Source organism: Podospora pseudocomata (assembly GCF_035222375.1).
Source record: "Podospora pseudocomata strain CBS 415.72m chromosome 2 map unlocalized CBS415.72m_2, whole genome shotgun sequence".
Taxonomy (NCBI): domain Eukaryota; kingdom Fungi; phylum Ascomycota; class Sordariomycetes; order Sordariales; family Podosporaceae; genus Podospora; species Podospora pseudocomata.
Genome location: NW_026946365.1, coordinates 1,650,237 through 1,670,378, shown reverse-complemented (window position 1 = coordinate 1,670,378; position 20,142 = coordinate 1,650,237). Strand labels below are relative to the sequence as shown.

General features: G+C 53.0%; 6 protein-coding genes across 6 annotated transcripts; 5 read left to right on the top strand and 1 right to left on the bottom strand.

Moving 5' to 3' along the window:
• Positions 1 to 676: 676 nt before the first annotated feature.
• Positions 677 to 1,498, bottom strand: QC762_203690 (uncharacterized protein; the record flags this gene model as incomplete). Its single annotated transcript, XM_062887264.1, has 1 exon — positions 677 to 1,498. The coding sequence occupies one exon, from the start codon at positions 1,496 to 1,498 to the stop codon at positions 677 to 679; it is 822 nt and encodes a 273-aa protein (XP_062747062.1).
• Positions 1,499 to 3,280: 1,782 nt separating this feature from the next.
• QC762_203680 (uncharacterized protein) lies at positions 3,281 to 4,165 on the top strand (the record flags this gene model as incomplete). The annotated part of the gene is made up of 1 exon (XM_062887263.1): positions 3,281 to 4,165. One exon carries the CDS (start codon positions 3,281 to 3,283, stop codon positions 4,163 to 4,165), a length of 885 nt encoding a protein of 294 aa, XP_062747061.1.
• Positions 4,166 to 7,802: 3,637 nt separating this feature from the next.
• Positions 7,803 to 9,799, top strand: QC762_203670 (uncharacterized protein; the record flags this gene model as incomplete). Its single annotated transcript, XM_062887262.1, has 2 exons — positions 7,803 to 9,059; positions 9,138 to 9,799. The coding sequence occupies 2 exons, from the start codon at positions 7,803 to 7,805 to the stop codon at positions 9,642 to 9,644; spliced, it is 1,764 nt and encodes a 587-aa protein (XP_062747060.1). The 3' UTR covers positions 9,645 to 9,799.
• A 1,827-nt stretch (positions 9,800 to 11,626) lies between these two features.
• On the top strand, positions 11,627 to 13,060 carry QC762_203660 (uncharacterized protein; the record flags this gene model as incomplete). Its single annotated transcript, XM_062887261.1, has 1 exon — positions 11,627 to 13,060. The coding sequence occupies one exon, from the start codon at positions 11,627 to 11,629 to the stop codon at positions 13,058 to 13,060; it is 1,434 nt and encodes a 477-aa protein (XP_062747059.1).
• Positions 13,061 to 13,951: 891 nt separating this feature from the next.
• On the top strand, positions 13,952 to 16,616 carry ssh4 (the record flags this gene model as incomplete). The annotated part of the gene is made up of 3 exons (XM_062887260.1): positions 13,952 to 15,216; positions 15,288 to 15,593; positions 15,655 to 16,616. The coding sequence occupies exons 1-3, from the start codon at positions 14,916 to 14,918 to the stop codon at positions 16,614 to 16,616; spliced, it is 1,569 nt and encodes a 522-aa protein (XP_062747058.1). The 5' UTR covers positions 13,952 to 14,915.
• Positions 16,617 to 17,749: 1,133 nt separating this feature from the next.
• On the top strand, positions 17,750 to 19,061 carry QC762_203640 (uncharacterized protein; the record flags this gene model as incomplete). The annotated part of the gene is made up of 2 exons (XM_062887259.1): positions 17,750 to 17,900; positions 18,165 to 19,061. The coding sequence occupies 2 exons, from the start codon at positions 17,750 to 17,752 to the stop codon at positions 18,902 to 18,904; spliced, it is 891 nt and encodes a 296-aa protein (XP_062747057.1). The 3' UTR covers positions 18,905 to 19,061.
• Between the last annotated feature and the right edge of the window lie 1,081 nt (positions 19,062 to 20,142).

Below are 20,142 nucleotides of genomic sequence, written 5' to 3'. Positions count from 1 at the left end.
CGGGTGGCTTTTCGGAAGATATAGGGGGGATCTCGATGGTTTTGTACAAAAAGCCAGGTGCAAAGGTAACACTCGGTGACCTCTTCACGGGCATATAATTCCCTCAGAGGGCTGAGACATATAATTCATACGACAGACATCCACGTTCTTAAGGGGGAAAAACTGCAGAATCTCGTATTTTGTGCTGCGAAGCAAAAAGTATCTTGCAAACATGTAGAAAGATGTAAGAACCCCCAAGAAATAAACCATGGGAGGTATGGAGATCAGAAAATGCCAACCTGGTATCAACCTGTATGAATGTATCCTCCTATGATGATGATCAATGCAATTACAACGGGGATAATGATGAGAATCCCTTACCCCGAAGAGCCAAAGAGCCAGCCAACACCAAACATGCGGTTAGGAAAAGCAGGAGAAAAATGAAACCGGATGAGATGCAGTAGACAACCAAGGAAGTTCAAAAACCGGACACAATGCAACAGATAACCTCCATACAAACACTCAAGGAAATCCTCCTAATGCAAACCCAATATTCTAAGTAAGGGGGTAATCCTATTCCAAAGACTTCAAAAAAAAAAGAAAAAAAGGAAAAAAAAAAAGAAAAAAAAAGCATCTCAAAAAGGAGCAACAAACCACCAAAAGATGCAGTATACATGTTTACTCAAAAAAAAACAAATCAGTAAAGCCCCTCCTCCTCCCCAGGCAAAACAAACCTCACCCTCTTCACCATCTTCCCCTTCCCACCCCCCCTAGTAGTCCCCTTTCCCTTCTTCTTAACATCCACCACCCCCGTTTCCTCCTCCCTCGGATCCTCCTCAATACTCCAAACATCCGGACTCGGCTCCCTCCAGACATGGTGATGCCCCGCATGCCTCTCCCCCCCACTCCCCTTGGTAAACTTGCCCCTCTTCTTGTTCCCCCCAGCAGCATTGGTAAAGTCCTTCAACAAAAGCGGAACACCCCCGTAACCGCCCATCCGATGGCGGTAGTATTCCTCCATGAGCGTGTCACCTTCCGGGCTGGCTCCCAAGCTCCCGTAGTCAAACTCCAAATCGGGGGTGCTCACAGCAGGGGAGGAGACCCGAGGGGGAGTAGGGGGGCGCGGGCCGTCAGGGCGGGAGAAGCCTGCTAGGCTGGAAGGGCTGACGCTCCTGACGTCGGCCGAAGAAGAATCGTCGATGCCGGCCGAGTAGTCAAAGTAGTCAAAGTCGAGCATGGCCGTGTCGTCGTCCTGTGGGTAGGGGGCCGAGGGGGTTGGGGGGGTGAGGAAGAAGGAGAGGGGATCGATGCCTGGCATTGTGAGGGAGAAGTCGTCGTTGTCGTCTGGCAAGGGGGAGGAGAGGTGTGTTGGTTTGAGGGCTGGTTGGGAGGGTGGTTGGAATGGAGAGGGGCGTTGACCTGGGCGGGAAGAGGAATAGCTAGACTGTGCTGCTGGAGAATAGGAGTATTTTGATGGGTTGGTTGAGCTGGTTGTCGTCGAGTATCGGGAGGAAGACATGATGTCTCAAATGAGGGTAGATATATACCCCCGGCCGCGTATTCGTCTGACCCGATCAAAGCATGAGATTCTTCGTTTTTGCCGTCGAGCCGCCCTTGTGTGTCGACTGGCTTAGAAAGACACGAGTCGATGTCCTATCAAATAATAGACTTCCCGAAACGAGAGAGGCCGCACACAGACGTTCTGTGTGTCTGTCCCCAACTGCCGTGGAACTCGATCAACAGAGAGTGAACGAAACAAGAGAGAGATGAGTGGATGGGTCCCCAAAAGGCGGCAACGCCGCAGTTGATATATACTATCCCAAAAGTCCAAATGACCGCAGCTGGTGTTCCTTACATGCCCACCATCTTCCATGAGAGACAAAACAACAAAAAAAAGCCATGGATGGTCGGGTATACGCAGAGTCACCGGTCAAAGTTCCCTAGTGATGATTACCGCTTAGATGCTGCCTTGTGGAGTGAAAAGTGACCTGTCTGTTTTCTTGACGGCCACCCACAGGATGCCATACACACCAACTTCGAACTCGGCCGATGGCCGTGTGTGAGTGGGGTCATTCGCCCATTCGCTCTAAGGTGTGGCTGCGCCTTTCGCGGCCTAGGGTGAATTAACCATGGCTAGTCTGAAGAGGATTGCCGATTTTGGTGAGAGGTGCAGAGACACCAAGACTATGCGGAACATCACGGGGATCACCATGTGGGTTGATTAAACTTGGAACATTTCGAGAATGGCGTGAATGGTGACTCGAACCGGCAGGTTATGGGATTTGGGCCTTGGAAATGCCAAAGTAGATTACGAGCAGGCGGGGAATTACTTTCGTGAAGGTTGTCATAGATTGGCTTGTGACATACAACTCAACCGGCTGAGCTGAGACACCGACCAGGTTAGTAGTGGGATTCGATATCTGATTGTCCAACGAGCACACCCTCCCGGAGATATCAGAAAGATGCCGAGTACACCGGTGATTTTCTAAATCCCGTCAGGATGATAGTATGGAATATTTGGAAGAGGATATACAGGCTTCTGATCGTCTCATACAAGATGAGGGGGGCGATGAAGGTGAGGCAGAACGTACCTGCAGGATCTCTGCCAAGACCCTTTGGGGGGCAGATGATCGGAGCAAATCATCAAGGTTCTTTTCCTATGAATCGATCGAAGAAAAAAAGATCGAGAAGACGGGCAAATGCTGACGAGTCACAGCTCGTGGGAGGTCAGCCTCGAAGCAGGAACGCTGCAAGAACTTCTGCACTTTACATTACACTGCAGTTTCCCGCACTTTTCCACTTGGAGATCTCGGTCTGTTGGAAATACGGAATGTAGAACTCAAAGTTACACGATCGAAGCACGTAATCAGCTCAAAATGGTGGTGCAAATAAATGCCGTGGTTTCTGAATTTGGTGGCCTGTGACCAAAAAGGTCATCGGCGGTCGAGGACTTGAGGTCAGATGGTTGCGGGGTTCTTGCTTACATAATAGGAGCTTATCTAGAATGACGTAGTACAAAGCTTGACGCGACAGCTGCCTGTCACTGTTGGCCTTGTCTCTTTTCCACGACGCGTTTCTTTCTCAAAGTTCAACTGTGAACACGCTCTGACAACGTAGCTTTCAGCTTCCAGACGGCTATCGATTCTGCTTCAATTTCACTCAATCTTCATTCATCTCTTTTATTCACTATCGTATTATCGCTTTTACGCCTCTTCAGTGAAGAGCCCGTTCCTTCTAGGCAACCACTCACTCATTCAGGACCGCTTGCACCAGTTCCAGGAATTTGCTCTAGGCAGTGGTGATGGACACCACCAATTCAACCGGCATCGCCACACGCGGCCCCCTTCCGATTCGTCTCATTACTTTCAATGTTCGATATGCCACCAAGACCCCCGTTCCGGGTGAGGAGCCATGGTCTATTCGCTGTCCAAAGCTCTGCTCACAGTTGAAGTTCATCACCTCGGGTCAAGACTCGCCCTTCATATGTCTCCAGGAAGTTCTTTATTCTCAGCTCATGGACATCCAGGACAGGCTGGGGAATGCCTGGCATCATATCGGCCAAGGCCGGGAGGATGGTAAACAGGCTGGCGAGTTCTCTCCCATCTTTTTCCGAGTGGATCATTGGGAATGCGAACGCCAAAAGACTTATTGGCTTTCCAAGACACCTGATCTCCCGTCCAAAGGTTGGGATGCTGCCTTGGAACGAGTTGTTACCGTGGGATTATTCCGGCACAAGGATACTGGAGCTCGTGTGGTAGTCATGAGTACTCATTTCGACCATCGCGGAAAAGTAGCTCGGGAAGAAAGCGCCAAGCTGCTACTGGAGATATCTCGAACATGGACGGCCTCGGCCAGTCGAGGGACACAAGTACCAGCTTTTCTCGGCGGCGATTTCAACAGCACACCAAGTGATGGAGCCTACAAGGTGTTGGCCGCCCCTGATTCCGGCATGACGGATATCTCTCAGCTTGTGCAACAAGATGATCGGTACGGCAACCAGGATATCACTTACACCTCTTTTGGAGAGCCAGAAGAGACGCCCAAGAGGATTGACTTTCTTTTTGTTCGGGAATCGCAACAGTTTACTAGTCGCAACTTTGGGATTCTGCCAAATCGCTTCGATGACATGGTCTACCTCTCGGATCATAGAGCTGTGGTGGCCGACATGGAGTTGATATCGACCTGAGAGTCATGCGCCTGAGACCCAGAGCTGTATGTCGCCTGCACCCCACGCTGGATTTGCATCGGGATCGAGCCGAGTGACGTGACGGCCCGTCTTTGCTTCAGACAGCCGGCCAAGGACACGAGCAGACTCGGCCATGTGAAACAGAGAGAGGACCTACATTGCCGACGGCACTCGCTGAGTATACCCGGATGTCTCAGCTTCGTGGTTGGAAGGACAAGTGCTTGCCATCACTGATCGATCTAAGCCTCCCTAGGATCAGCCACCCCCTCACTCTTCATGTCATTACCTGCCGGCTCAAAAGGTTCGGCTGATGGGAGTGCGCACAGCGATGGAACGGTGGCGTCGATACTTTGATGCAGGATATAGTGCCGGGAGAGAGGGAGACCAGAACCAAAAGGCGGTGAGGAGTCGAATGAATCAACTCGCCGCAGAGGTCCGGGTTGCCATCGATTTTCAATGCACGATGATGGTGATTGTCTAAGGATTCACAAAAGGTGCCCCTCCGGACAATGCATGAAAAAGATCTCGCCCTCGGACTGAAGATTCAGCAAAGATAGGGCATGCGGCAATCGGTCGATCTTGGGCCCTCAAACAAACGGCGGCATGGACAGGATTCCGGAGTGGCTCCGGTCAGGCTGCTATCTTTCGGTCCCCAAACGGACCCGACTTCCGGTTGTGCTCGGCAGCGTGCTTTTCGGAGGGCCTTCCAAGCCCAGAGGAAGACGCTGGCTTTCTTTTACATCTGGGATGGTTCATGAGCTCTCACGTCACATACCTAGAAGCTGCATTGGCCGGTGTGTCACGGGATCGTCTCGAACGCTTGCGTCAGAGAGTTGCGTGCAGGCTTCATGGAGTCTATCTGAGGAAATGGCGCCAGCGTTGCCCAAGAGGTCAATGACTTTCTGTAGGACCCCCCCTGCATGCATCCTGCTTTCAATGCATTGGATGCGGAGTATCCGGACCAGTCCGTCTTTGGATTGGCTTGGCCATCCTCCCACTGCCCAAATTGACTCACATCTGGAGGGAGATGGAAATGAGACTGGGAACCTGTGTTCTCGAAGAGCTTGACGAAACAGCCGATAATCCGCTGTGGATGCCCGTTCAACGGCACCCAAGTGGACGGGATCGCCTGAGCATGGCGATACGGCATGATGTGCAGATACTCGCGCTTCTCGCGCATTTGCGACGGTGGGAACAGCCATTGTTACAAAGAAGCCGTCCAATCAAATCCGAAAGGTCCGGCGCGGCTGTCCTCTGTTTCGTCGACGATACCAATTTCTGTGGGGAAGCAACCCCCAACATTCGGTCGAGCATCTTTTTGAGGAGGGTATAAGAACGTGATCATTGGGCACCCGATGCTCATCTGTATGCTCGAAGCACCAATGAGGCAAAGGCGAAATCAAAATCAAAACACACTTTTATATGCGAGCGCGGTTCTGGTCTGTTCCTTGGTATATATGGGGAGGGCAACAGTTTCACCCGCAGCAGTTCGACCTATTGAACTGCGGCTCTGCAAAATATGCCGCATGAGACGATCGTCTGTTGGATGCTTCCACGACATGGCTGTGGAAAGGAACGGCTGAATTGTCGTCGGACGGTCCGCTGGCGAGACGAGTAAGCAATCAAGAGAATGTTTGACGGAACCAGTCACCAGATCAGAGGCCGTATCGGTTCCTGAAAAGCATCTTGCCATACGCCAAGTGTGCTCCGATCACGACGTTGCCAGTCCGTGTCTTGAAAATTTGATATCGAAATGCGGGTGCAGTACATATAATTGAAGTTGGCCGGTGACTCCAAAAATGCGGACCCGGCAAGACCAAGACACAGAGAACGAAGTAGAAGATTGTTGGGGGCGCTCGTCGCAGTCCTGCCCTATGAGAGGCGTCAGGCGGCACCGGCCTGCAGCATTCTGCATTCCAGGCCCGACGGCTCCCAATAATAAGGGTCGAAACCCGCGCAAGCGTTGACAGAAATGGTGTGTGAGCTGGCGCCCTGCCTGCCGTTGCCTAGGGATGAAAGGTGGTTGCCTTTCGCATTTTTTCTCTCTCTCTCTGCATGAAGAGAGCATCATTCGGTGGTCCGCAGCTCAACTGAGTTGATCCTCTATTTCGCACGCATTCTCGAGTCTTCATCGCATTTCTGCCAAAAGCTCATGATCAGACGGCTAGATATCGCTTAGGCCTGGCACAGCCTGTTTTTGATGTCCATCCAGGACAGAAGTTCAACGCTGATTGATCACTGCGAGACCGGCACTCGGCCGTGCCTCTCAATCGCTGCCCAAAACAGTATCGGGCATTAAAGGCGCGAAACGAGTGCTCAGCTTCGTCACGATTGTGTCTCGGCTGCCGCTGAGAAGGGTCCCCGCCGAAAAAAAAAAAACCCACTCAGTTGAGGCCTTACGCACACTGGCACAAGCAGTCCACCACACACATGCTCCCAAGTTGCCATACGTGCAAGCGACTTGCAGGCTCTCATTGGTTCGCCACAGAGCACAAGTATCCCGTCGTCTTTGCCCAACTATCCCAACCAGCGACATCGCATCGCGTTTGATAGCTCTTCAGCAGAAGCAGAGTCTTGTGTTGCGCCGGGCACTGTTGCTCCGTGTCCCGCATCTGCCCGAGTCTGCCAGACGATCTGCCTGTAATCTGCGAGACACACGCAGTATCTGAAGTCTTGGAGGCTCAAGCCAGAATCCGTAGTTCTGGAGCTCCAAGGTAAGGCCGTCCATAGCCTTTCCCCCCACGATCAGGAGGACAAAAAAAAAGGTGAAAGAGAAAAAAAAGCATTGGACCCATCGGGCAACGTATCCAAGCCGCTGGGCAGGGCAGTGGAGGGCAGGGCACGACAATCATCCGCCTCAGAATCAGGATCAGCATTCAACCAGCATTGACCAGCATATCAACACCAACATCAACACAAAAGATATCTGGTGCGACCAAAACAGGTGTGTGTGTGTGTGTGTGTGTGTCAAGCCGTCACCTGGTCGATAACGGAACGGAGGAGAGTGTTTGCTCCCTCGGTATCGCATCGTCTCGTCTCGTCTCGACTTGTTATCGATAATTCTTGTCTGGGGTGCCCCTCCTCAGGTGCCGTTCCCACCGTGTTCTTGGTCTTTTGGTGTCTGGGGGATTCTCACACCCCTGTCGTCTCCCGTCTGGTCCTCCTGTGGTTGTCAGTGGCTCTCCCCCAATCCCCAGCGAACCCCAGAGCCTGCTCCAGGCAAGCGAGACAGCGGTCTTCCTTGCCGCCCTCCACTCACAGCATACCCCCCCGCAGTGAATAAAACTGGTCACTGTCCCGTTCCTCCACCTTTTTTTGTTTCCTTAGGACAACCCATCCCATTTTCTTTCTCTAGGCGAGCGACTTTTCCGCCACCATCGCTGAATTTACCATCCTGCCATCCGAAGTCGATCACTTTGTCCCTGGTATTCGCTGCCCTCGCACCCCACAAACCGCCTTGTCCTCAACGCTCGAATTACCGCCGCTGCCCAACCTGCCACATCAACCCACAATCCCATCCACTCGAGACTGGCCGGCCTCTTTGTCGAGGCATCGTTGCCTCTCGCAACAACACCAAATTCAACCATCTGACTTGGAGTCAGCCCGCCTGCAGACGAGCGGGGGGCTCGTATCGGCAATGTCTGGGAGGAATCGACCATCTGCTGCATGCGTCGAAGACGCTGACGACGCCGGAACTGTTTTTGAAGGCACCGCACGCTACGCTACATCTTGTGCCCCAGGCAGTCCCATCAAGCAGCCAGCAAACACCGGACGTGTCCGGAGAGAAAAGAGCAGGAAGAGCGAGACCTCGCCCATCAACGCCCACACCGACTCGGACTCGACGCTCCCTCGAAGAGAGAGAGATTCTACCAAGAAGCCCAGCACTCACAGGGATAAGTCTGCTTCGGCCAGCAAAAAAGCACTCATGACTTCAAGACCTGCTCTGAAGCCCACGAGGACGGCGCCGCCCGACGCCCGTTACTCACGCAAGTCTGTAGACGCACACGATGCGCAATATTTCGGCGTCAATGAGCCAGCACCTGCCCCGGCGCCTGCTGCCACTCGTCCCCGCTCCAAGACCACGAGACCGACCAGTGCCTATTATGGCAGCTCACCTTCGAGACCACCTTTAACCCACCAGAACAGGTATTACAGCCAGACGCCAGGCCCGCAGATGAACTCGGGCTTTGCGCCACCACCTCTTCCGAACCCACCTCAATGGAGCGGTCCTCCCCCTCCCGGCCCCCCCCCACCACCGGCACCCATGTCAACGCCCATGCAGATTCCTTATCCTCAACCAGGGTCGTCCCCTGTGGTCATGAACGGATCAGGACCAGAGTACTTTTCGCGGCCACTTGAGTCTCGCTTCGGCAGCTACACCCGGCCACAGTCAGCGATGGGCTATCGCCCTCAGCAGCCACCTGCCATTGAATATGGTAACGAGTGGGAAGAGCCACAAGCGCCTCCCAGCAAACAATTAGCTCGGCGTCCATCCACCAACAGGAGGATGTCCAAGGTTGAGACGGACGATAAGCGCATGATGCCGCCACCTCCTCGCAGACCCCAGTCTGCCAGGCCGCTCCCCAGTAGTGGGTTCCAACCCCCTGCGCCCTCGACGCCAATCTCGCGGCGAACCCTCTATGATGATATTGAACGAACCGAGGATGACCTCTTTAACCTCTCCCCCATGGGCCCTGCCGATTACAACAACGCCGGCCACAGCACCAACCTAGCCTTCCGTCCCAAGCCACCTAGAATGAGCAGCGGACTGGCGGACGAGGCGTACGGCGACTACGACTATAACCCAATGCCGGTGGAGCCTTACGGGAAACATTTGCGACGGAGCTCATACTTTGGCGAATCGGCGGCTTCCAGCAGCGCATACGAGGATCAAGTTCGTTCAGCCACCCGTTATCAGGAAGAACTCATGGGCGGGTCCCCGCTCCCGCTAACCGCTGAAACTCTCGCAAAGGCCCGAAACGGAGGAAGCAGCAGAAGCTCAGGCAGCCGCGACGAGAGCGATTACCGACAGTCATACACGACGAGGACCACGCACACCAGTGCTCACGACGAAGACTTCACCATCAGGGTAAAGGGTAATACGACGCTCAAAATTGGCGGTGCCGAAATGGAATGCCATGATGGCGCCGAGATCAACATCACTAAGAACGGTGCTACGCTAGGCTACCGAGGCGGTGGTAGCGACGCGAGCTATGGCGACCACGATGACCGCCACACCCGGGTTGACCTCGATGACCGCCGAACCCGAGTCGATTTCCCTGTCCGGCCACGCACCCGCGGAGCCTCCCGCGCCAGGTCCATTCCTCGTGCCCCGGCTTATCCCGCCTACCCCGATGCTGCCAGCCCCGAATATGAGTACGTCGGTGCTGACGACTACGCCCCCTCCATCCCACCCTATCCCCAATACCCTACCTCGTACTCCTCCTCCCGACCTGACGACCACTACTTTGGTCGGTAAACGGCCTGTTGGAACGCCTGGAGTGGCCAACGGCCAACCAAATGGCGACCCCGAGACGATCCAAGATGATGAAGATGATGAACCCCAACAAAAGGATGATGACGACGATGATGATGTTTTTGTTTATGTGTGCATAACTCTTGTTTCACTGGGGCGAAATATGAGCGAGCGTTTTTGCTTTTTGATTTTTTTTTTTTTTTGGATACTCTTCTCAGTTGGGTTAACTGTTTGGGCGCGGGCTTTATACCCCCTCGTTCCTTTTGGTGGACAAGTTTGCAGAGAAATTCATGATGGGGAACCTTTCCTTACACCATTCTGTTTTCTTCTTGGGGACTTTTTATGTCCATGTTTAATCCTGTGCTACTAAAATACCATGGCGGCTTGCGGCAGGGTGGTGACTCTAGAAGTTGAGTCTTTGCGTTGTTGGCTCAAAGATATTGTCATGTACTATGATGTGGTTTCATGCTCCCTTTTGATCAAGGGGAGGGGGTATGGAACTTGGAAACTTTGAAAGGGGCACAGGGTTAAGGTTTAATATTGGGAGGTTTTTTTTTTTTTTGGCTTTTTGGGAAGAAACTGTATAGGGTGTTTTCTTTGTTTTCTCTACCGGGGTTAATTCTGAAGTTTCCATCTCATTATTATTTTCCTTGAGCAAACCGTTTCAAGCCAGATTGATATCATTAACTTTTGTTTTTGGAGAGTTAACAATGAAAGAGAGAATTGAATGATAAGGGGTATCCATGCTGTGCAATTGGGATGCTGATCTCATGATTTTTGGAAGAAATTAGATTCGCCGCTACCTTGTTGTAAAATCTGCAGATCGACACTGCCTCTCTGCCACTCTCGGACCTGGCGTTGTACACGTGTTGCCAATGAGAGTTTGGTTTACCCCTCTTGAGGCCGAACACGTTTAGCTGTGCCTGATTATAAAACGGGGATGATTGTGGACCATCATACTATTATCCGTACTGCCAGTTAGGTACCAGTAGGACGAAACGGAGTGTGAAAATTCCAAATAGGTTGCGTTGCTATGCGGATGAGAAGGTCAGGTAGTCAGGACAACTGTCAGACGTCGTTCACTTGGGGGGGGGATAGAGGCATGAGCCCCCAAATTAAACATGGCCAATTAATTTCTTTCTTGCAGCAGGCCGGGAGTGCTCGGGAGAAGGGATAGAGACACGGCATGAGGAGGTTATTGACCTATAACATGCGGGTTGATATCAGCTTGGAGATTGGTGGTTGGTGTTGACGGGGAGGACAGTGAGAGGGACGGTGGGAAAAGGCGGACACTGTGTGGGGTGGGAGGAACCAGCTGAGTGGGTTGTGACTGAGTGTCAAGGAAGATGGGGCTTGGCGAGGATGCGGGGTGGGATTGGTTGGAGGGTTGGAGGGTGTGAGGTTGTGTGGGTGGTTGCTGGGTGAGGATTATTTACTTTAGTTCAAACACAGGTTATTGACAGGGCGGCATGGCAGATATGCAGATTGCATAAAAGTTGAAGAAAGGAAGGGTGGTTTCCCTGGTGATTTTGATGATGATGACGAAGAATAAGGCTGAAACTTGATTGTGTGTTCTGCAAGGAAGAGGCTTGGATTGATTTTCAGTGGAGTTGGAAGGCTGGGTGGCTGGGAAGGAAGGAGGGAAAGCTGCAACCCCAACCTCCTCCGTTTCTGGGTTAACCGGGGTGCGCAAGTGTGCGATTAAACCAACAACACCCACTTTTCGCTGCACCTTTCTCTCTCCTGCATTTGCAGTTGCACACACATCCCACGGAATCTGCTAATTTATCGACTGTTTTTTTTGTTCTTTGTTTTTTGGACGATCGTGGATTTTTGAGTGGGGGAGGTTGTTGTCGACAAAACATACCAGCGACTTTTCACCTTCACAACCCAACCCAACCTCATCCGAGACTTGACCACACACAACCTTTAGCCGGTCAGCCATCAGGCTTGACATCATCATCACATTCCAGTCAGTAGTCACCATGGCACCAACAATCCTCACTCTCCTCCGCCGTCACCTCCCCTCCGACATCCAATCCCTCGGCCCCCTAGCCGCCCACACCATCCTCCTCGCCCGCGACGGCGACGACACCAAAGACGACCCCGCCGTCAAGGTCACCCACCCCGGCGTGATCCACCCCAACGAGGTCAACAACAACGCCATCTTCGCCGTGTTCGGTCTTCTAGGCGCCGGGTTCGTCATCGTCGGGATTTGGTTCTTCTTCTGGGCCAAGAACGGGGGGTTTTACTTCAAGGAGGGGGATTGGGAGGATTACAAGTCTACCGTTCTTCGGCGTCCTAAAATCGGGCCTAACGGTACGGTTTACAGCGATGTGACTGCGTCGACTGTTTTGGGCGGCGGGAGTGTGTACAAGGATGTGGATGATAGGACTGTCGTTACGGGGGTGACGAGGGATGGCGGGGGGAGGGATGATGATTTGACTACTGTTGTTTCGGCCACGACGGGCATCACGGGCATTACCGGGGGGGTGTCGGATTTCTCGGGGAGGGAGAAGAGAAGGATGAAGAGGGAGCAGAAGGAGAGGGAGAAGGAGAGGAAGAGGGAGGATAAGAGGCGGGAGAAGGAGAGGAAGTCGAGGAGGAAGGTTGGAGCGGATGGGGAGGTGGTGGATGAGGAGGCGGAGAGGTTGGCTGAGGAGCAGCTGAGGATGTATAGACATGAGAAGGCGGCAAGGGTGGGGGGGATTAATCGGGAGGCGGATGGGAGTGAGTGGGATGGGAGCACGAATCCTTCTTGGTCGGAGGTGAGCCCGAGTGGGAGGGGTATGGCGGAGAGCACAGCCGATGGGGGCAGCGAAGTTACTGAAGGCTTGATGGCTGGACAGCAGAGGACGCCGAAGAAGGAGGAGAAGAAGGAGAGGGGTATCAGAAAGGTTTACAGCACTGCCGACAAGAATGCTGTGAGGGAGAATGAGAAGATCAGGGCCGAGGCGAGGAAGTTGAGGGAGGAGGGGAGACGGGCGGCTGCGCAGGAGAAGGCGCTGCAGCCGAGGGAGTCGAGGAGGATTAAGAGAGATTTCAGCTTTACTGCCGGAGCGGAGGAGGCGGTTGCGCTGAGGAGGATTGATGAGGGGAATGAGGTTGCGAGTGAGGGCACTTCGGCGAACACCTACTCTGATTACACGAGGGCTAGGTCCAAGTCCAGACCTAGACCTCCACCGAGTGAGGTTTCGAGCAGCATGCCGGGTGGATGGGCTCAGAGTGAGGTCAGCGCCGCTACTGCCAGCACTGACGACTCGGGCACCAAGGTCTACACGCACTCTCACCACATCCCCATTGCCTCTTCCGTGAGCGACTTTGCGTATGCCGAGGACAAAAGGAAGAGACGCGGTGGTGCCGGAGCCAGAAGGGAGAGAGAGAGGACTAGACGGGATGATACCAGCAGCGTTGATTAAGAGTTCTTCAGGAAGGGATGGATTTGGGACCCACGGATGGAGGGACGAGATGATGTTGGATGATGTTTGGAACAGGATGGGACCGGCTATGAAAGCAGGCGTTTGTTTATTTTGTTTATCTCACCGGTGGCGGTCTGTTTTACCTACTTGCGAAGCAAGCCTGTCATTCGTGTTGGGATTATGTAGAGTTTATCATGACGGATCAGATCAATAAATGTCATTACATAGACTTTGGCCCTGGCCTCAGACGTTATCGTAGGATGAGATTCATCCCTGTGTCGATCGATGGCCGGTTCGGAGGTTGTCCGATCCATGAGGCCCGAGAGACGTTCGTTTCCGGCATTCCAGGGACCCGGCTGTCTGAGAGCGGACCGTCTTTTTTGGGCTTCCATAACAATTGTCTCGGTTGGGTGTTCCATGGGGATTCCATTCCAGTCCTTTTGTTCAGTGTCCAATTCCACTTAGGACTCGACGGCGGCGGGACTCAGAGCAGGCGTGAGCATCACAAAGTCTCAATGTTTGCGGTGGTTCTTGTAGATTGGCCGTTCTACTTCGATGCAGCCATCTGTCGCAACCTGCAACCTCCACGTGGCTTCCTGGCTATCCATCAGACTACCAACAACGGCCGGCCCAAGAGGATGGTCCGAATTGCGCGCTGGCGAAACAGGTGGGTGGTTGTGGTTTACATCATCAGTGAGCACGGCACCAAGCACAGGGCAGCAGCGGCTTTGAAACTCGGCCAGGGCAGATGGTCCCTCGCCAACGCGCACCCGCCGCATTCAGGCGCTGTCTCAGGTTTCAGAGACTTGGGGCGGCGCAGGGTCTGCTGAGTTTATGCATTCGTTCGACGACTCCATTTCTCCTTCAAAAGAGAGATACTGCAGAGACCTTGTGGTTTGGATTTAGATACCCAACTGCAAAACCACTGCAAGACACATCAGCGAAAAGAGGGGACAGACCCCCTAGGTAACCCCTCAGCGTCACCACCCTCCAATGCTTGCCGAGTTCCCCGCCACCTGATAGCGCCTAATCAGCTGGCCGAGGGGGGAAAGGCGGCTGCCTGATAGCGCGCCAACACCCACGTCCCTCTTGGCGCCAGAGACCGTGGCAGGAAAACCCAGCCTTTTGGTGTGGTGACCTGTTCCGGGCCAGCCCCATCCAATCCATCCATCATTCACAAACTCCATCTTTTCTCCCACCACTCCTCCTCAGGTCTTAGGTCAACTGATCTGAACTGGTCCTTTCTCCAGTCTTAACATACGCAGACAAACTTGTTCTCGTCTGTCTCTTTTCTTCTTTTTGTTCTTTTTTTTTTTTCGTTTCTTGCGTTTGTCTTTTGCCGTATACCCCCCCTTGCGCAACCTCGACGACGAGTGGGCAGTGCCTCGATTCCACTTCCCCGTTGCTTATCAGCCTGCTTTCGTCATTCGTCATCTCGGCGTTCGTCCTGCGCCAAAGTCAACGTGACACCCCAAACGTTCCTGATCTATCTATCCATCCATCCATCCATCCATCGCCTTGTGCAGCTGGGCAAAAAAGTCTACTGCTTTTTCCAACGAACCCCGCGTCCACCGCGAAAAGCCATCGACCGCTGTGCTGCGACATCATCACTCGAACGGCCCGCCCGTCTCTCTTTCATTCGCCGACGCCTGGTTCTTGGGTAGTTCGCTACAGGTCGCTCGCCCGCTGGGATTGAGCGGAACGATTAGGGACAGAAACAGAACAGAACAGGACAACTGTGGACATCAAGGAGAGCAAGAGTTGGCCTTATCTGAAAGGGTGTTGCGGGTGCATGTGATCCAGCCGTGATTGCCGGCAATCGGTTGTTCGCAGTGCGTGAGAGGTGATATCCAACATGACCAACAACCGCCACTCTTTCCACACAATGGATCGTTACGATCACTACCCCTCGAATCCAAACCCGGCCCCGAATGGCATCATCATCGGCCTGCTGTCGTCGTTCGGGTCGGCCATCGTGATACTCTGCGTGTTTCTCATCATCTACTATTTTAAGTACACATCCTCGGGCCGCATCTTCCTCGACCGGATCGGTCGTCCCGGCGAGTACGATGACGAGCAGGCGTTTGCACGGGAGGAGGCCGAGGCATTGGAGACGATGGATGACATGCAGAGGACGGAATATTTGAGAGCAAAGGGTACGTGCCCGGCCCTAACGTATTTTCTATCCAGCAGGGCCGGATCCGAACGCTGACATTGATTATTCTAGCCTTCATTGCTGCCAACCCCCCCGAGTCTGTGCAGACGGACATCTCGCTATCGCAGTATCTGGCTATTCAGGAGAAGGGTGTTTCTGCTTGGGAGTTTGAGCCGGAGCTGGAGATTGCCAACTGCTTTGTTGAAGCCCGTACGGAGATTGAGTTCTTTGATTCGGAATGCACCGTCATGAGCAATCTGCCGGTACCAAAACAGAACGAAGTCTACTACTGGGAAGCCAAGATCTACGAGAAGCCAGACAATACTCTGGTCAGCATCGGCATGTGCACGAAACCCTATCCGCTGTTCCGGTTACCAGGTAGGATAGAGACCTCTCTCTCTTGACGTTTGTGTTCAGATCTCGCTAACTGATCTGCTAGGCTTCCACAAACACTCTGTTGCCTATCTTTCCAATGGTTCTCGCCGCTACAACCAACCGTTCAAGGGCAACCACTACGGCCCCCAAATTGTTCAAGGTGACGTTATTGGCGTTGGATACCGACCTCGGACCGGCGCTATATTCTTCACACGAAACGGGAAGAAACTGGAAGAAGCCGCCCACGGCATGAAGACGCAAAACTTCTTCCCCTCGGTCGGAGCAAATGGCCCATGCATCGTGCACGTCAACTTTGGCCAGGCCGGATTTGTTTTCATCGAGGCCAACGTGAAGAAGTGGGGTCTGGCCCCCATGACGGGCTCACTGGCACCACCTCCGCCATACGGCTCTGAGCAAGGCAGCATTCTTCTCGAAACGGGACGGAAGGACGGATACACAGGGTCATACACTCGTGGTCATGGCGGAAGTCAGTCTGTGCAGCTTTACCCTAGGCAAGGCGGACCCGGTTTGGATCCCGGTCATACCCGTTCGAGATCTGGTAACTTCAGAGTTCTCCCACCCACCAGCCCAGGGCCCCAGCGCAGCCCAACCGATATCTCCCTTTCCCATTTGGTTCCTACAGAAGACGCCGGAGAGCCTAGCAGCGCCGCGGCAGCTGAAACACATAACGAGGAGGGGGCGCAAAATGCAGGCCTTGGTGTTCACGACCCCAACCATCCGCCCCCACCGGAGTACACAAGCCCAGAACACTCGGATGCCGAGCACGATGACAGTGACGATGAGAACCGGCCATTGATCAACATCAGCAGGAGCCGTAATGGCTCCCTGGCTACTGTTCGAGCGAGGAGCACTAGCAATGCTCAGGGTCGGCCCATTCAACAGCGCTCGTCACCAAGTCCTCCCATTCCAAGCTATCAGGATGCCATCTTGCAAGGAGCTGGGCGTGACAGAAGCGGCAGCGCCATGTCGTCGAGATCGGCGAGATCAGGAAGGACCGGGAGGTAAATAGTAAGGTTTGGGAGATAGGAGTGGGAAAGGGCGCACAGACGAGGCTGCCTTTTGTTGTCGTGACACTGCATTACATCACATCACATCACATCACGAGATACCATCAACCTTGCGGATTCGAGACCTTTTTTTCTTTTCTTTTTGGCTACACAAACAACGGGTTTAAGGGGTTATGTGGCACCACCAACCTCCCAAGAATTCCAGCCGAGATACCCAAAGACAAAACGGTCAACTTGTAGAAAGTGGGCGGAGGCGGCTTCCTTTTGTTTCTTTTGTTTTCTTTTCACCGCGTTATTCACTACAGGCAATACCCGGAGCATCAGCATGTTGTTATATGCAAAGTTTGGGCAAGGGGGGAAGGAGGGCTTGGGGTTTTTCCCTTGGTGGATGAGGGTTTTCTGCATCTGAGTTATTCGAGATATGGCGCATAGGGGAAGGGTAAACAAACGGGCAAAAGGCATACAGTGTTTTTGTTTTTTTGCGCTCTCTGTCTGTTGGTGAGGGGTTAGAAGTTTTCATTGTCATCTGGAGAATTGACTCTTGAGTATTTGCTACACCTTGTGTTTTGCCTCTAGAGCTGAGTTGTGGTGGTGGTGGAGGTGGTCTTGGAGATGACGTCAGTTTGCTGGTGGTTTCTTGGGGGTTGCGGCTAAACCCTAACCCCTGTTGGCATTAGGAGGAGAAGTTGCGTTGACATGGCTTACTGATGATGAGGAGGAAGGTGCGAGTTGGAGAGTGTTTCTACTGACGATAAAGCCTGTCTATTGACAATGATAACTGTTCAATCACCAAAGCTATACAATAGGTATCCTCTCTCTATCGTACGAATAGCAGCGACGATGCCAAGCCGCAGGTCCGCATTGTGACGTTTGCCGACAATTAGCCACTGACCCCTGTTGACAGCGCTAGCAGCGCAGAAACTTGGAGCGACGCGTTTCGCGTGACGGCAGCCCTCTGAGCCTCCCAGTGAACTTCATCACCGCCCTGCACCAAACTTCCTTTCATCTCTGGCCATCAAGTACTGCGATAAAAGCATCAACAGTCTCCCTACACTACCAACTCTACACACCAATTCCTACTTGCGCCACTCGCAGCTGCCAGCTGCCCCTTTTTTTTCTTTTTTTTTTACAATGGCCGACTACAACAGCATGAAGGTCCCCGAGTTGAAGAAGGTTCTTCAGGAGCGCAGCCTACCGTTGACCGGCAACAAGGCCGACCTGATTGCCCGTCTTCAGGAGGACGACAATCAGAAGGCCCCGGAAGCTGCAGAGCCCAAGGCCGGTAAGCCTACCATTACTCTCCCCTCCCTGCGAATGCGATCGCAACTGCGGTGATGGGTTATTCTACCTGAGGATTGCGCGTCGTGAATTTTCCATCTGTTCTTGCGCAAGCGATCAATCACACACATCGGTTGCGATCGTATCTTCATCACCTCCTTCGATCGCATCAGCCCCTATCTTGTCGCATTCCAAACCTCGAAGCGCTTCCTCTTCTATTTCATCATGTTGTTCGACATCACTGACAGCGAACTCGATCTCGGTCTAGACACCAAGCCCGCCGCCGCGGCGGAGGATGAGATCGACTACGACGACGATGACTTTCCTCCCATGGCCAAGAAGGCTGATGCCGCTCCCGCCGCCACTCAAGACAAGCCAGCAGAGGAGAAGAAGTCGGAGGATGCGCCAGCCGTTGTCGAAACCAAGGCTGATGAGACTGCTGCCCCTGCCACCACCACCACCAAAGACGACAAGCCAGCTGAGACCACCGCCACAGAGGAACCCGCCGCTGCCCCAGCTGCACCTCTCTTCTCAGCGAACCTAGCCGCGACCAACGCGCAGACGGAAGCAGAGAAGCGGGCTGCTCGCGCCGCCAGATTCGGCATCACGCTAGACGAAAACTCGGAGGAGGCCAAGGCCGCGGCGAGGGCTGCCAAGTTCGGGGTGGCTAATGACCAGATCTCGGCTCTGGACAGCGCGCTGCCTGAGCGGGGGCCGAGGAAGAGGGGGAGGGAGGCGAAGGATGATGGGAGCAAGGTTAAGGGTGCTGAGGGCGGCAACAAGCGGCCGCAGCAGCAGCAGCCTAGTGCCAATGTCCGGAACAACAGCAATAACGGCCGTAACCAGCAGGGACGGGGCGGTCGTGTGCGTGGTGGTCCGGGTGGTGCTGGTCGGCAGCAGCGCAATGGGGGGGGTGGGGGTGCTGCTGCTGCGACGAAGCTGCCGCAAAGGGAGGAGGATCCGGCGGAGAGGGCTAAGAGGGAGGCGAGGGCTAAGAGGTTTGCCTAAGGGGATGAGTGCGGGAAAGGGGTGAGTATCTGGTTTTTGCCTTGTTTTTTTGCTGCGAGGTTGGCATTAAATGGGTAGCGGAATGACTCTTTTTGATTTTTTTCTTCTACATGGATGGTTTGTTTTTTCGCTATGATTGTTGGAGGGTGGGAGAGGTTTATGTTAGATAAATACACTGGGCGGGAGGAAAGGGATACGGTTGGTTGGGAAAGGGGGGCCTCTTTAGTGGAAATATAAAGCGGAAAATGAAGTGGTGGTTTTGTTCACTTGCTGCTGTGTGTGATGTGATACTATGGGGGGTGTCTTTGGAGACATTGGTTGGTGAGTGCTGTGGGTTCTTGATATGTTGCTGTCTAGGTGCCTAGGGTCAAGCACAGCTGATAATACTTGTGATGAGGGGGATCTGGAAAGGTATGTTTGCCTGAGTGTGAGGACGACAGGTACAGGGAGACTTGACCTTGTTCAGTTCATTAGTGTCCCGGCTCAGAACTCTTTTTTTATCCGGATTTCATCGCCTCTTGCTGGTGGGTCTGTAGTTACTCATTGATGCAGCTGGACCACTGGGTGGGCTTTTGGAGAAGATGAATCCAGTGTTTAGAACTGCTGGTGGTGACTTCTTTTGGTTGGTTGGGCTTTGGGTTATTCGGATCCCCTCTTGTATCATGTTATTGGTTGATAAGCATCTTTGTATTCTCTTGAGATTTGATCTTCTTTTTTTCTTCTTTTTTTTTTAAAAAAAAAAAAAAAGCTTTGTTGTGTTCTGATCACTCGTTACTCCTGGGGGGATCTTTTCCAAGCTCTGTTTTGTTCTGAGCTTTGTTTTGATCTGACCTTTGTTTTGATCTAACCCCTATTTTGCTCTGGCCTAGAGATCCTCATGAACTCTTGTGTCCAGATATTTGCCTCTGCTGTTTATCCCCCTCACTTCCGGGCTCCAAAACCTCGATCTTAATCTCAACCTCGATATAAGAAGGAAAAAAGGTTTCTGATGAGTTGAACCTAGCATTTGAGTCTCAGAAGGTGCAAGTATCAGTGGTTGTGTGGGATTGGAACAATTAGTAGTTTTTGGTGATGGAATATCTCCGTGGACAGGTGTCTACTCAGTTTCGTCTATAATGGGGGGGCGTAGATGTTTTACTAAATCCTGCAAGAGGTATCTGGAGAGTGACCGAGACTTTTTGGAGCCGGGGACGATGGTGTGCTGGAGATTTTTTGTATGAGATGGGCATCTTAGGTAG